At 44.8% G+C, this 15,052-nt stretch overlaps 1 protein-coding gene across 1 annotated transcript in view; it reads right to left on the bottom strand.

The window, feature by feature from the left end:
- The window catches only part of tdrd6 (tudor domain containing 6), a 30,674-nt gene extending 15,871 nt beyond the window's left edge, over positions 1-14,803 (bottom strand). Inside the window, exon 1 of the mRNA XM_059981833.1 lies at positions 8,255-14,803. Within this exon, the coding sequence (XP_059837816.1) occupies positions 8,255-14,795 (6,541 nt within the window). The 5' untranslated portion in view covers positions 14,796-14,803. The remainder of the gene's footprint in view (positions 1-8,254) is intronic.
- Positions 14,804-15,052: the final 249 nt, after the last annotated feature.

Below are 15,052 nucleotides of genomic sequence, written 5' to 3'. Positions count from 1 at the left end.
ACCACTCTCTGCAGAATTCTGTGATTAAGGGAGGTACAGTTCCCATACCAGGCAGTGATGCAGCCAGTCAGGTATTTTCAATTCAGTAATCCATTTGTGTAAAGTCATACCAAGTCTGAAAACTTGAACCTCACTATCATGGGTTCAGATCTTCAAACTCCACACACTTCAGGTTGATAATTCAATACAGACAACTAGAAATTTCAAGGAAACCAAGTTAGAGAAACAAACAAAAAAACTGGTAAAGGTAAAGATGATGAAGCATTGATCATGTGGATAGTCAGAGGTTTTTCCCCCTAGGGTGGAAATGACCATCACAAAAGGGCATAGTTTTAAGGTGCTTGGAGGCAGGTGCACAGGAGATGTCAGGGTTAATTTTTTTTTTAAAACAGCGTGACGAGTGCATGGAATGGGCTGCCGGCGATGGTGGTGGAGGCAGATAGTCTTTTTAAGAGACTTATGGATAGGTATATGGAGCTTAGAAAAATAAAGGGCTACGGGTAACCCAAGGTAATTTCTGAAGTACAGGTAGACCCCGAGTTATGAACATCCTACTTATGGACGACTCGTACTTATAAACCGAAGGAGAACATCATCCGCCATTTTAATTCTGATCACAACGCCATCCAGCATTTTAATTCGTTGCTGTTGACACAGTGTTAAGTGTGTCACTTTATGTTTAGCTTAAAATTTTCTTAGCAAGATTCACCCTGACCCCACCCCCCGTTCCAGTCAGCTGGTGGCACAGTGAGATCAGCACTGGGCTCGAGAACAGAGGTTCCCGAGTTCAATCCAGTGACAAACCACTCCCGTGCCGGGTTGATGTCGATCCAGTGACTCCCATACTATCCGTGCCGGGTTGATGTCGAGCTCGCAACTCGACCTCGTAAAAAACACCGCCACCTCCAGTTTAAGTTCCCATGCGGAATATTGTGGAAGATCAAATACCCAAACCCAACACAGCCCCCACTTGTCCCATTTAACCTTAGTGTGGTGGACTTCAGGACACGGGGAATTTAGTGCGGTGGTCCTTAGGACCCAGCGGACCTCAGGAGCTGGCGAAGGTCGGGACCCGACACCTGCAGTGTTTCTGTTCCGTTGACAGGAAGCGATCATGATTAAAAATAAAGTGGAAATAATTAAGCGTCTGGAAAGAGGTGAAACATCATCAGTCATTGGAAAAGTGCTAGGCTACAGTCGGTCAATGATCAGAACAATTTTAAAGGATAAAGTGAGAATAATGGAGCATGTGAAAGGCCCTGCCCTGATGAAAGCTACAATTATTAATAAGCAACTCAGTGGCTTAATTATTAGAATACATACAAAGTACATTTCTTAAGTGTTTTATATTTATAGAAAGGTAAACTATACTATATACTAAGGCAAACGTTTGACTAACGCACGCTAAATAATACCGGATGTACTTGTTCCGACTTACGTACAAATCTGACTTAAAGACGGACTCAGGAACTGAACTTGTTCGTAACCCAGGGACTGCCTGTGCAAGTTCAGCACAGCACTGTAGGCCAAAGGGCCTGGTCTGTGCTGTAGTTTTTCTATGTTTCGATGAAAACACAAGACGGTGCTATTTAAAGACAACAGGGCTTATATGGCAATGAGATAAAAAGCAAAAACTAAGTGTTTTGACATCTGTTAACATCAGATCAAATGATTGACACAAATCAAATATTAATTCAAACAATCAAAAACTGCATGTTTAACTTTAAAGATAATTGTTACCATTATCACAATCAACACAGCAATTGATAGTGACCTGTACAATTGGGGAGATTTCTACTATGGTAGAACCCAAAATACCATGGCCTCAATGTTTTTCAAAATAGTGGGTGGGATTAAGAAGAAATTGAGAAATGTCAGGATTTCTTGATTACATGGAACTTTGAAAATCAGTCTCCCAAGAATTCCTAAATAGATGACTTAACTGATTAGGAAACCAACAATCCTGAACTCTGACTGACCTAATTCCTGATAGTATGTCTTTGGCCTAATTTTAAAATGTTAGTATTAGCAATATCACCTACCTTTTCATGAAAGCTCTGTGTACTGAATATAAAATTCTAAACTATAATCAACAGTCGTAGAACAGTGCAGTACAGACCCTTCAAATCACAATTTTATGTCAACTTTTAATCTCTACGCCATGATCTATATAATCCTTCCCTCCCACACATGTCCATCTAAGATTCTCTTCAATGTCCCAGTGTGTCTGTTTATAACATCACCTCAGCATATTCCATGCACTAAAATAGTTGCACAGTGATATTCCCCCCCCCCCAATCAACCCTACACATTCCTCCAATTAGGCCCACTCTCATAATAGCCATCTCTACCCAGAGAAGTCTCAGACTGACCACTATCTATGCCTTTTATCATCTTGTACACCTTTATTAACCACCTCTCATTCACCTTCATTTGAACAGAAAATCATAGCTCATTCAACTTTGCTCAAATCACACGCTCTGATGTGGGCAGCTTCCTGGTTAATCGCCACTGTACTCCTAAAATTTTCAGATCCTTCATGCAATGAGCTGACAGAATTGAACAATATGCCAAATGAGGTCTAACCAGAGCTAACAGAGCTCTACATCCAGAACTGGCTTGCCCACAGAAGGCAAAGAGTGGTTGTAGGTGTGTCATATTCTTCATGGAGGTCGGTCACCAGTGGGGTGCCCCAGGGATCTGTTCTGGGACCCTTACTCTTAGTGATTTTTATAAATGACCTGGATGAGGAAGTGCAGGGATAGGTTAGTAAATTTGCTGATGACAAAGGCTGGGGGTGTTGTGGATAGTGTGGAGGGCAGTCAGAGGTTACAGCAGGATAGCGATAGGATATGAAACTGGGCCAAGTGGCGGCAGATGGAGTTCAACCCAGATAAGTATGAGCTGGTTCATTCTGGTAGGTCAAATATGATGGCAGAATAGTAATGGTAAGACTCTTGGCAGTGAGATCAGAAGGATCTTGGGGTCCAAGTTAGTAGGACACTCAAAGCTATTGTGCAGGTTAACTTTGTGGTTAAGGTGGCATACGGAGCATTGGCCTTTATCAGTCGTGGGATTGAGTTTAGGAGCTGAGAGGTAAAGTTGCAGCTATATAGGACACTGGTCAGATCCCACTTGGAGTACTGTGCTCAGTTCTGGTCATCTCACTACAGGGAGGATGCAGAAGCCATAGAAAGGGTGCAGATGAGATTTACCAGGATGTGGCCTGGATTGGGGAGCATGTCATATGAGAATAGGTTGAGTGAACTCTGCCTTTTTTCCTTGGAGTGACAGAGGATGAGAGGTGTATAAGGTAAGAAACATTGATCGTGTGGATAGTCAGAGGCTTTTCTCCAGGGCTGAAATGGCTAACACGAGACAACACATTTTTAAAGGTGCTTGAAAGTAGGTACAGAGATGTCAGGGGTAAGTTGTTATAAGCAGGGTGGTGAGTGCGTGGAATGGGCTGCCAGCGATGGTGCTGGAGGCGGATACAAAAGGGTCTTTTAAGAGACTCCTGGATAGGTACATGGAGCTAGAAAAATAGAGGGCTATGGGTAACCCTAGGTAATTTCTATAGTAAGGACATGTTCAGCACAGCTTTGTGGGCTGAAGGGCCTGTATTTTTCAATGTTCAATGTGCTGTAGGTTTTCAATGTTTCTAGAGCTGCAACATCATCTCGCGGTCAAACTCAATTCCCTGACTAATGAAGGCTAACACACCATACGACTTCTTAATCAACCTACCAACTTGTGCGGCAGCTTTGAGGGATCTATTAAATGTGAACACCAAGACTCCTTTGTTCCTACAATTAAAAATCCTGCCCTTAACCCTGTAATGTCTTCAAGTTTGGCCTTCCAAAATGTATCACTTCATTTTTCAAGATTGAACTCCAATAGCTACTTCTCAGCCCAGCTCTGCATCCTAGATTTTATTACCAAGACAATCAGGATTGCCTCACAGATAAGTTTTAGAGATCATCTAATTACAGAATTCAATTTTCCACCAGCTTTCAGTCACATCTTCCAATTCCCTTTCAGCATTTCAAAAGGCACTTTTATCTGTAACTCAATCAACACACACAAAATGCTGGTAGAACACAGCAGGCTAGGCAGCATGTATAGGGAGAAGCACTGTCGACGTTTCGGGCCTAGACCCTTTGTCAGGACTAACTGAAAGGAAAGATAGTAAGGGATTTGAAAGTCGTGGGGGGAGGGGAAAATGCAAAATAATAGGAGAAGACCAGAGGGGGTGGGATGAAGCTAAGAGCTGGAAAGGTGATTGGCAAAAGTGATACAGAGCTGGAGGAGGGAAAGGATCATGGGACAGGAAGCCTCAGGAGAAAGAAAGGAGGGGGGGAGCACCAGAGGGAGATGAAGAACAGGCAAACAACTAAATATGTCAGGGATGGGGTAAGAAGGGGAGGAGGGGCATTAACGGAAGATAGAGAAGTCGATGTTCATGCCGTCAGGTTGGAGGCTACCCAGCCGGTATATAAGGTGTTGTTCCTCCAACCTGAGTTTGGATTCATTTTGACAATAGAGGAGGCCATGGATAGACATATCAGAATGGGAATGGGATGTGGAATTAAAATGTGTGGCCACTGGGAGATCCTGCTTTTCTGGCGGACCAAGCATAGGTGTTCAGCGAAATGGTCTCCCAGTCTGCGTCCGGTCTCACCTATAAAAGGCCACACCGGGAACACCAGACACAGTATACCACACCAGCCGACTCACAGGTGAAGTGTTGCCTTACCTGGAAGGACTGTCTGGGGCCCTGAATGGTGGTGAGGGAGGAAGTGTAAGGGCAGGTGTAGCACTTGTTCCGTTTACAAGGATAAGTGCCAGGAGGGAGATCGGTGGGAAGGGATGGGGGTGGGAGGGGAACGAGTGGACAAGGGAGTCGTGTAGGGAGCGATTCCTGCAAAAAGCAGAAAGAGGGGGGAGGGAAAAATGTGTTTGGTAGAGGGATCCCGTTGGAGGTGGCGGAAGTTACAGAGAATTATATGTTGGACCTGGAGGCTGGTGGGGTGGTAGGTAAGGGGAGGAATTGTGAGAAGGGGATAGCCTTTTGCAAGAAACAGGGTGGGAAGAGGAATAATCCAGGTAGCTGTGAGAGTCTGTAGGTTTATAGTAGATATCAGAAGATAGGCCGTCTCCAGAGATGGAGACAGAAAGATCAAGAAAGGGGAGGGAGGTGTCGGAAATGGACCGGGTAAATTTGAGGGCAGGGTGAAAGTTGGAGGCAAAGTTAATGAAGTCGACAAGCTCAGCACACGTGCAAGAGGCAGCGCCAATGCAGTCGTCGATGTAGCGAAGGAAAAGAGGGGGATGGATACCGGCATAGCCTTGGAACATGGACTGTTCCACAAAGCCAACAAAAAGGCAGGCATAACTGGGACCCATACGGGTGCCCATGGCTACACCCTTGGTTTGGAGGAAGTGGGAGGAGCCAAAGGAGAAATTATTGAGAGTAAGAACTCAATCCGCTAGACGGAGGAGAGTGGTGGTAGAGGGGATTTGGTTAGGTCTGGAATCCAAAAAAAACTGAAGAGCTTCGAGACCATCTCGGTGGGGGATGGAGGTATATAGGGACTGGACGTCCATGGTGAAAATAAGACGGAGGGGGCCAGGGAACTTAAAATCATTGAAAAGATTCAAAGCATGAGAAGTGTCACAAACATAGGTGGGAAGAGATTGAACAAGGGGGATAAGGCAGTGTCAAGGTATGCAGAAATGAGTTCAGTGGGGCAAGAGCAAGCTGAGACAATAGATCTACCTGGACAGGCAGGTTTGTGGATTTTGGGTAGGAGGTAGAAACGGGAAGTGCGGGGTGTGGGAACTATGAGGTTTGTGGCAGTGGATGGGAGATCCCCAGCGCTAATAAGGTTGGTGATGGTATAGGAGACAATGGCCTGGTGCTCCTTAGTGGGGTCATGATCAAGGGGTAAATAAGAGGAGGTATCAGAGAGTTGTCGCTGTGCCTCGGCCAGGTAGAGGTCAGTACGCCAGACAACAGCAGCTCCCCCACCTTATCAGCAAGTTTTATAGTGAGGTTGGGATTGGTGCGGAGGGAGCGGAGAGCAGAGCATTCGGAAGGAGTGAGGTTGGAATTGGAACAGAGTGTGGTGAAGTCAAGATGGTTGATGTCCCGTCGGCAATTAGCAATAAAGAGATCCAGAGCAGGTAGAAGACCAGAGCGGGTGTCCATGAAGAGGAGGAGGGTTGAAGACGGGAGAAGCGGTCATCGGTGGGTGTAGGAGAGTCCTTGTCAAAGAAGTAAACTCGGAGACAGAGCCAGCAGAAGAAGAGTTCAGCGTCATGACGTACGCAGAACTCACTGAGGTGTGGGTGAAGGGGGACAAAGGCGAGGCCCTTAATGAGGACAGAGCGCCCTGCCTCAGAGAGTTGAAGGTCGGAGGGAATGGTAAAGACCCGGCATGGATGAGAGATGGAAACATTGACTTCTCTAACTTTCTTTAATGCCCCTCCTCCCCTTCTTACCCCATCCCTGACATACTTAGTTGTTTGCCTGTTCTCCATCTCCCTCTGGTGCTCCCCCCCACTTCTTTCTCGAGGCCTCCCGTCCCATGATCCTTTCCCTTCTCCAGCTCTGTATCACTTTCGCCAATCACCTTTCCAGCTCTTAGCTTCATCCCACCCCCTCCGGTCTTCTCCTATCATTTCACATTTCCCCCTCCCCCCACGACTTTCAAATCTCTTACTATCTTTCCTTTCGGTTAGTCCTGACGAAGGGTCTCGGCCTGAAACGTCAACAGCGTTTCTCCCTATAGATGCTGCCTAGTCTGCTGTGTTCTACCAGCATTTTGTGTGTTGTTTGAATTTCCAGCATCTGCAGATTTCCTCGTGTTTATTTGTAACTCCCTTGTCCATGAGCCACAACTACTGTCCTTATAGTACTTACACCATGCAATTGAAAATGTAACACCAATCTTTATACCTCCTCCCTTCCTTCTCAAACTGTTCTTCCAGACAATGCAGCAGTTAGTTAACCTACAGCTCTTCCAACCCAACACACTGCATTTTTGTTTAAATAATAGTCCCAGAAAGGGCGAGAAACTTCTTGAAGGATCCCACCAACCTCACTCATGGGTCGTCAGGGAGAAAGCTAAGTAGCATACACACCAGGATTAAACTCAAAAAGTTACTTTCCCAAAGGAGTAAGGCTGATCAACACTTGTACCCATTAACTCCACCACTACTTTATACATCATTAGTCACCTTATGTACAGCCTAGGCCCTTTGGCCTATCTGGTCCACCCCAAACCATATAAACTACCAGAATGGGAAGATTTAGCCAAAACTGATTTGAAGAAAAAAAAACGGCACGTACACGCATATGCACACACCTGCCCATGCAAGGCTTCACTGTCATGGTAGTCTTTCTTGGGGTAAAGACCAGTTTAAAGTGGGTGCTTTTTTTTGTAAAAGTGAAGGTCCTCTTCGGAATTCTTTCGGTTAGCAAAAACAGGTACTAACGTAGGTCTCTCGTAAAAGTGAAGTAGCGTAAAACAAACTTACATAAAACCTGGGTACCTCCAGTTGTGGTCTCACAAACCTCAGCGGAAAAAGCCTGCTTGCATTTACCCCATTTATACCCCTCAATTTTGTATACCTCTATCAAATATCCCCTCAATCTTCTTCCTTCTAGGGAATAAAGTTCTAACCTATTGAATCTTTCCTTACTTCAGGATAACTTGGGCATAAAGAAAAGTACCACTCTTAATTCTCTATGCCATTCCCACACTGGCCCATTTTGGCTTTCTGCACCATTATAATTGCCCATACCAAAAAGAAACAGCACTTTATTTTCTGTCTAGGCACATTGTAGCCTTCCTATTGACCTGGCTTCACATTGTTCGATATTTTCCCTCAGATACTCAAACCTTCTCCACAAACTCAATTGTTACCTCTTTCCCAATTTTGAGGAGGCTTCAAAAGCATCTAAAGCAGGGGTTCCCAACCTTTTTTATACCATGGACCTCCACCATTAACAGAGGGGTTCGTAGACCCCAGGTTGGGAACCCTTGATCTAAAGGAGTAAAGATTATCTACACATGCAAATAATTCCCATTCGTACATTTCCAGCTTTGCTTTGTAGAATTACTCCTAATGCCACCTTCAGAATTTTAGTAAAGTCACATATTACTTTTAAGTTTTAAAGTCATACTTCTAAGCTTTATAGTCTACAGTAAACTTTGAAATTTTACTTTCTTACTGCTTTCTTACCCACCTGTCACAAACTGGTCCTCTATTAAGCTGCTGTTGACTTGGGCTTCAGGCAAGTTTTGATCTTCATAGTAGTCCTCATCATCATCATGAGATATGAGAATACGGGTCATAGAATCATCACCAATCTCCTCAGTAAGAAGCTGATCACTGTGGCATTTAAAAATCTCTTCATACAGATCAATAGACTGCACTGAACCCTGCAAATCTTCACACACTTTGATTGGTTCTTCTTCTGAGAGTGGCTTCTTAAGATCTGCATCTTCAGGTTGCTGGTTTGAAGTGTTTCCATTCACACAGTTCAGTACTGAAGACATTTCATTGGTAGAGCTTAAATGGACATTTTTAGTATTGCCCTCAGCCATAACTGAACACTGCTCAAAAGGTTCACTCATCTTTGATGTATGTAGCGCTTCTATTCCATTGGTCATACTATCCACTACTGGAGACAACTCAATACACTGAACATTAATTATGCAATCTCCCTCCTTTATGTGTACAGGTAGAATTTTAGAGTTTACTTTTTCCTCGTTTTCATTTTGTGTAAAAATGATAGTGCTGTCTTTATTTGATCCCTTCAAATGTGTAGGCCACATGAAGTTATCTTCGTCATTCTGGATCCCAGCAGTTGACTGCACAGGAGTTAACAGCTCAGCACTTAATGAATTGTCACATACCTGATCGCTTCCATGATGAGGAATCCATAAGTCTCTCAAAACATCATTAATTATGCCGCCAGCATATTGGACTTGGACATGTGATAAAAATGAGGCATTTCCTTTTCCACGCTCATTTTCTATCACAGAAATATTTAACAAATGATTTGAAAATTCAACAAGTACATCCATTGCACCATCTTTCCAGCAGCCTTTTGACAAATCATACCCAAACAGGGAACATGGAAAACACTGGGTAGGAATCTTCAGCAGCTCCTTGGGTATCCTTTTAACCTGCTCTAGTTCAACATCATCTTCATTCCCATAGTCGACATATTGCAATGTTAGCATGTTGCCATTTATATTTTTTACTTCAGCCCTGTACCAGAGGTCATCTTCAGAATATTTACAAGCACAACTGTCACCAATTGAGATGGTGGAAAATAATTCTTTATCTGTAATACCAAATACTCCAACTTCACGCATCTTTTCAGAAAGCATCCGAATTTCAGGCATTGAATATTGGCACCAGAAATAGCTAGGACTTTCCACTGCTGTGATATATCCTTCAATAGCTTGTCCCATTAAAGGCATTTTTCTGATGTAACGTCCAAAGTTGATAGTGTTAGGCAAACTCTCATTCAATTTCTCAACACCTAGCCCTGAAGCAGTTAATTTGTTTCTCATGATATTTTCCAAGTTCTCATATATAGCAACTTCTAATACATTATCCTCTGAAACACTGATTACTTTCACAGTTACAGTTTTGTGCAAAACTGAAGTTTTAAAGAGTTCAGTGGCTTGTTCAGACCAGCTATTCCCATCAACTGGAACCAAACCATACAATTTACATTCATAAGTCAATGCAAATTTAGGTGTTATTTCTTTTAGGTCTTCATATTTCACAACTTCCTTAATGCCCTCCTTCAGAAAGAGTACTTCAACAGTTCCAGAAAGAACTTGCACTATTTCACAAGTAGCCCAGTTATGGTGAGTTTTACTTTTTACCATACATAGATTCCCAGCCTTGACAGCCAAGTCATTTTTTAATTGACCTTCATGTTCACATTTGTTCCTTTCAAGTGATTCAATAAAAACACCATCCTCTGTTGTCTTAAACTGACACCAAAATTGCTGGGGAGAATTAACTGAAAGAACATATGCCTTGAACTTTGAAGCAGGCCTAACATCAAATACAGGACATTCAGTTAATTGCTGAGAGTATTGCAATTCACTTTTATATAAAGAATCTTTCAAACTATCAGCCAACAATCCCTGTTTGTCATAGAGGTGAATCTCCCACAATTGTCCAAACTGTTGGATAAATTCACATTGTAGCTGTGTTTTATTTGTTCTCTTTGTAAACTCAGATAGAATAACTTTGCTTTCTCTAAAATTTGCATTCCGAAATCCAGCAAGAGAACAAGGTATGCTAAGTCGCTGAACTTCCAAGCAATCAACTGGAAGAGGGAAGATTTTTGAGGCATCGACAGTTGCTGTGTTACCATAATCTATATATTCCACTGAAAACTTATCGTTGTGAGCTTCAGTTATTATAGCCCTATATGGAGAGCCATCTTCAGGGAACACTGCACACACATCTCCCATCTTAAAGCTTCCAACATTTCTACAATTTATAACACATACATTCAACTTTTTTTCCATTATTTTTATCCTATCTTCATTTTCCGAAAGCTGAACAAAAAAATGAGATGGACTGATAATGTGTGAAACATATACTCCACTTTTAAATCCAGGATTTAGTAATGGAGGAACATGCATCACCTTAGGCCATGTTGTAATTAAGTTAGTGCTTTCAACAGACCCTCCAAATTTATGTTTCCCCATTTCTCCATTGGACCCTATATCTGAAGATTCTTTTGTCTGCATTGCAGCTATTTTGTTGGCAATACATTTTTTTAATCTTGTTTCATCAGTCTGTGAAGTGACTTCAGCCCTATTCTTCCATCTGCCCTGCTTGCAAACAGATCCAGTTAACTTTTCAATTTCACAGTCTTCATTTTGATCTTCAACTATGCAGCTTTTGAGAGCCTCATGATCACTCTTTGCCAAATAAGGAGAGCTTGACTTTTCACTCTTATTTTTTTGCCTTCCTGAATTTCCATTTACTTTTGTTTCATTAGTACCCTGTAGGCAAAGCTGTTCTTTAATTTTTGCATTAATTTGCATGTTCCCATCATATAGTTCAACGATCAGTTTTCCATCCGTCTCCTTTGCAACTACTACAGCTTTTAAAGGTTTATCCATCACAGCTTTTTTAAACCACATAACATCAAGGGCTAAGTCAGCTGGTATGTCTGATAAACCACACTTAATTGCTTGCATGGGTAAGAATTTAACATCTTTTGCACTGTTGGGTATAGGAAGCAAATCATTCTTATCAACATCTAGTTTGTTCCCGTAGTCCACGAATGAAACCCGAATCCGGTTTTGTACAGGCCACGCTAAAGCACGATACCACCGATTATCTGTGTATTTTGCAAGACAGATAGGGTCTATACCATGTGTAAAATTATAGCCTTGCATCTTAGCAGACAGTTTATTAACTTTCTCTGTAAGTTTATCTAGAATACCCAGGTTTCTACCAAGAAGACAGTAGAAATTTGTTGGATTTACAACATGACTCACATACATTTCTTCTTCACTACCAATTTTCACATCATGAGTTGAATAATAGTAAGTGTAAAGACTTACAGAAGGGGCAAGAATACTAGGTGATCCTACAAACTTGGCTAAGCCACGCTCGATTAATAATTGACAAGCACTTTGGAATGGGGTGTTCAAATCCACAATATTACAGAGTCCTTTATCTTCTACAATAGTCAATGCATACACTGTGCATTTCAGCTCCATGTACAAGCTTAAAGCATTATCAATAAATTCATGGAACGCAGCAATTGAATCTTCATTCCACATGAATGGATCAGGACCCATGGGTTGAATTATGTTATACAGACTGCACCTAAATGCCTGACCCTTGAGAAGGAGAAACTCTGGTCTTATTGCACGTAGATCACTAATGGATACTCTCTCTCTATTTCCATAATCAATATACAACACATCCACTTCCATTAAAACCATTTTTCCCAGTATTAACGCTCTATACCATCTGCCATCCTCGGGATACTTTACTATACAAGCAGATTGATCAGGCTGAAACTGATCATCATGTGTGTTGTAATATTCCTGTATTTTACTCATCAGCATCTTCAATTCATGTGTGTTTTTAGTCATCTGACACCAAAAGTCACCAGGCTCATCAATGAAAGAAACTTGTACATCTACTGTACTTCCCACTTTAAGATATTCTTGTTTATAAGGAGATTCTGTAATTATTTCTGCTCTATCATTACCTTCAAATTCTTCCTGGCCAGATAGCAGTGAGATTAGAGAATCACTTGACTCCAATTCAGCTGTATCACCATAATCTGTGAATGACTCAGCTGCATCAAGAGTCACTGGGCTTTGTTCAAATTTGTCTATTTTGTTTCCGCCAAACATAGGAAACATTTCTCCAGATGAAAACGGAATGTGCCAGTGGCCCAATACATCTAAATTCTTTGAACTTATGTTTGAGATCCTATGGACTTGGTGATCAGCATAGCCTGCTTTAAAAATTAACTTGTTTATACTAGGTTCCCCTTCATCTTCCACATCCAACAGTTCAATCAAATATTTATCCATCTCCTTCTCCAAGACGTGAACTACAAGATGTTTTTCGAACACTGCTTTTTCAAAATAGTCAACAGCTTCTCTACTCCAAGTTCCTTCTTTAGGAAAGAGGTCAGCAAGGCAGCATTTAATTGCTAAGGCAGGAAGTTTTCGATATTCTGGAAGTAAGGCCTTAACATCATGCCAACTCACGACTTCCATATTTCCATAATCAATGAAGAAAACCCTGAATTGACCATCAAGAATCTCTGTAATAACAGCTCTGTAAAACAAGTTGTCAGCCTTAAATTTAGCACAACATAATAAACCAGGCTCAGGCTTTTTTATCAACCCTTCATTTCGACCTAATTGTCCATAGTTTTTGGCAATGTTATTCATTAGATTTTCAAACTCACGGGCTGTTTCCATGGTTCGAATCCAAAATTCTGAAGGATCTTTCACAAATTCAACCAGAGCATCATAAAATGCATTTAGTTTCAGATTTGCATTCTTGAGTACAGAAACACGTTCTTTGACTTTGGAGACTCCTATCCTTTTGTCCTCAGCGAGATAGTCACCGCCACATTGCAGAGCATTCAGTTTCTGGCAGCCATTTCCTATTCCCCTATCTTGGGTGCAATACCCAGAAAGTAGTCTTTCTGCTTGGGCACAAAAAGCTGCATTGATGGTGGGGCCATCCTCCTGGTAAAGGGTGACCAGGTATACGTTTTCCACTGCGTTGTAGAACTCCACCTTGGCCTGCAGCACCTTACGCAGGATCAGCGATTTGAGCAGTTCGACGTGATGCACGGTCCAGCCGCGGCCGTAGTCCGAGACGTCGCGCAGAGCGAATGGGTAGGTGACAACGGGCATCTTGAAGTAACCGGGGCTGAGGCGGCGTACGGCTCGGGCCGGCACCACCTCACGGTCACCATAATCAACATAGAAAACTTCCAACACGCCGTCGGCCAGCGTGTGCTGGATGATAGCGCGGTACCAGCGGCCATCAGTGCTCTTGGTGGCGCATGGAGTGCCCAGCTTACGAGGCGCTTCGGTTCCGCGCCCGCTCTCGTAGAAACGGTGCATGCTGTCTTGCAGCCGCTCCAGCTCGGGGCAGTGGCACCTCAGCTGGCAGAAGAAGCGGTCGGGGTAACGGACGTGGGTGACCCTCACCGCCACCGTTTCGCCGAGTTGCAGCAGCGGGTAGAAGTAGTTGAGGCCGTAGTCCACCTCGCCGGGCGGCTGCAGGGCCTCGGTCCCGCCCGGGGCCTGACCGAGGGCGGCGGAGGAAGGCGGGGGCAGCAGGCTGAGGCACTCCTTGCGGAGCGCGGCGCTGGGCCGCGATGTGGACACCTCTACCAGCAGGCGGAAGGAGGCGGCGTCGATGGTGCGCGCCAGGCCCAGCTCACACAGCTGCCTCGACACCCGCGCCACCTCCACCAGCACCAAGCGGTTGGGCAATACAGCCTCCACCTGCGCGTCCAGCGTACGCCCTTGCAGGCCGCGGAAGAAGGACAACGCGCCAGGCGGCCAGGAGGAGGCCTTGCCCGCCCGGGGCCTGGCGCCCGCGTCGCGCTCCTCCTCCCACTCGCCGCCGATAACCCCTTCGCTCGCTCGCAGCCGCGACTCCTCCCCGTCGCCGTCCTGCGGCGGTAGTTGTGGCTGCCTCTGCTCCTCCTGGATGAAGATTCCTGGGTCTTTGGACGGCACCAAGTTGGCCAAAATGCAGCAGACCGCCTCGGGCGGCAAGTGGAAAAACTCCTTCTTACCTCGGTCCAGGTTGCGGGCCCGGACCGGCAGCGCCCGGCCTTCATCCAGCATGAAGACGGTATAGTCGTCGTCCACCCGGCTCAGCACCCGGACCCGGTGCCACTCGCCGCAGATCTCAGCCAAGCAGCGCTCGTTGGCTTCCAGCGGAGGGGCGGGCACTCCGCGCTCGGCACCGTCGCCCAGCCGCACCGCCTTGGCCCAACTCTGGACCTCCGTGTGCATCCGCTGGTAGTCGGGCTGCCTTTCGCGCTGCTGGAAACGGCCCCACAGCCTGACCAGTACCGAGCTGGGTCGGGGTGGGTCCACTCGAGTGACCCGGAGCGCAAGGCACACGCCCGTAGGCGGCAGCCCGCCCGTCGACCCCATCGCAGGCAGCCGCTGCCCGTGCTGCGCGGCTCTCCTGTGCCGGCTCGCTGGCGCTGATTGCCCGCAGGCGGCCGTTGGCATTTGAATGGCGTTCCACGGTTAGCGCGTCGACAATCAGAAACGAACGGGCCGTTTAACCGCCCTTTTTAACCGATCGCTGCGCATGCGCCGGTTGGTCGCGCTCACTGAAACTGCCGGGGGGGGGGGGAGAGAAATCGAAAATAGCAGACACAGAGACACTGTTCATCACGTTCTAGCTTTTAGCCTTTCGCTGCGTTTCTTTATTTTGAAAATTTTCAGAGTGGAAAGTGGTATTTCACCAGCGATTCAGTGGAAGG

Source organism: Hypanus sabinus, chromosome 10, assembly GCF_030144855.1.
Source record: "Hypanus sabinus isolate sHypSab1 chromosome 10, sHypSab1.hap1, whole genome shotgun sequence".
Lineage (NCBI taxonomy): Eukaryota > Metazoa > Chordata > Chondrichthyes > Myliobatiformes > Dasyatidae > Hypanus > Hypanus sabinus.
This window is presented reverse-complemented; position numbering and strand designations above follow the sequence as displayed.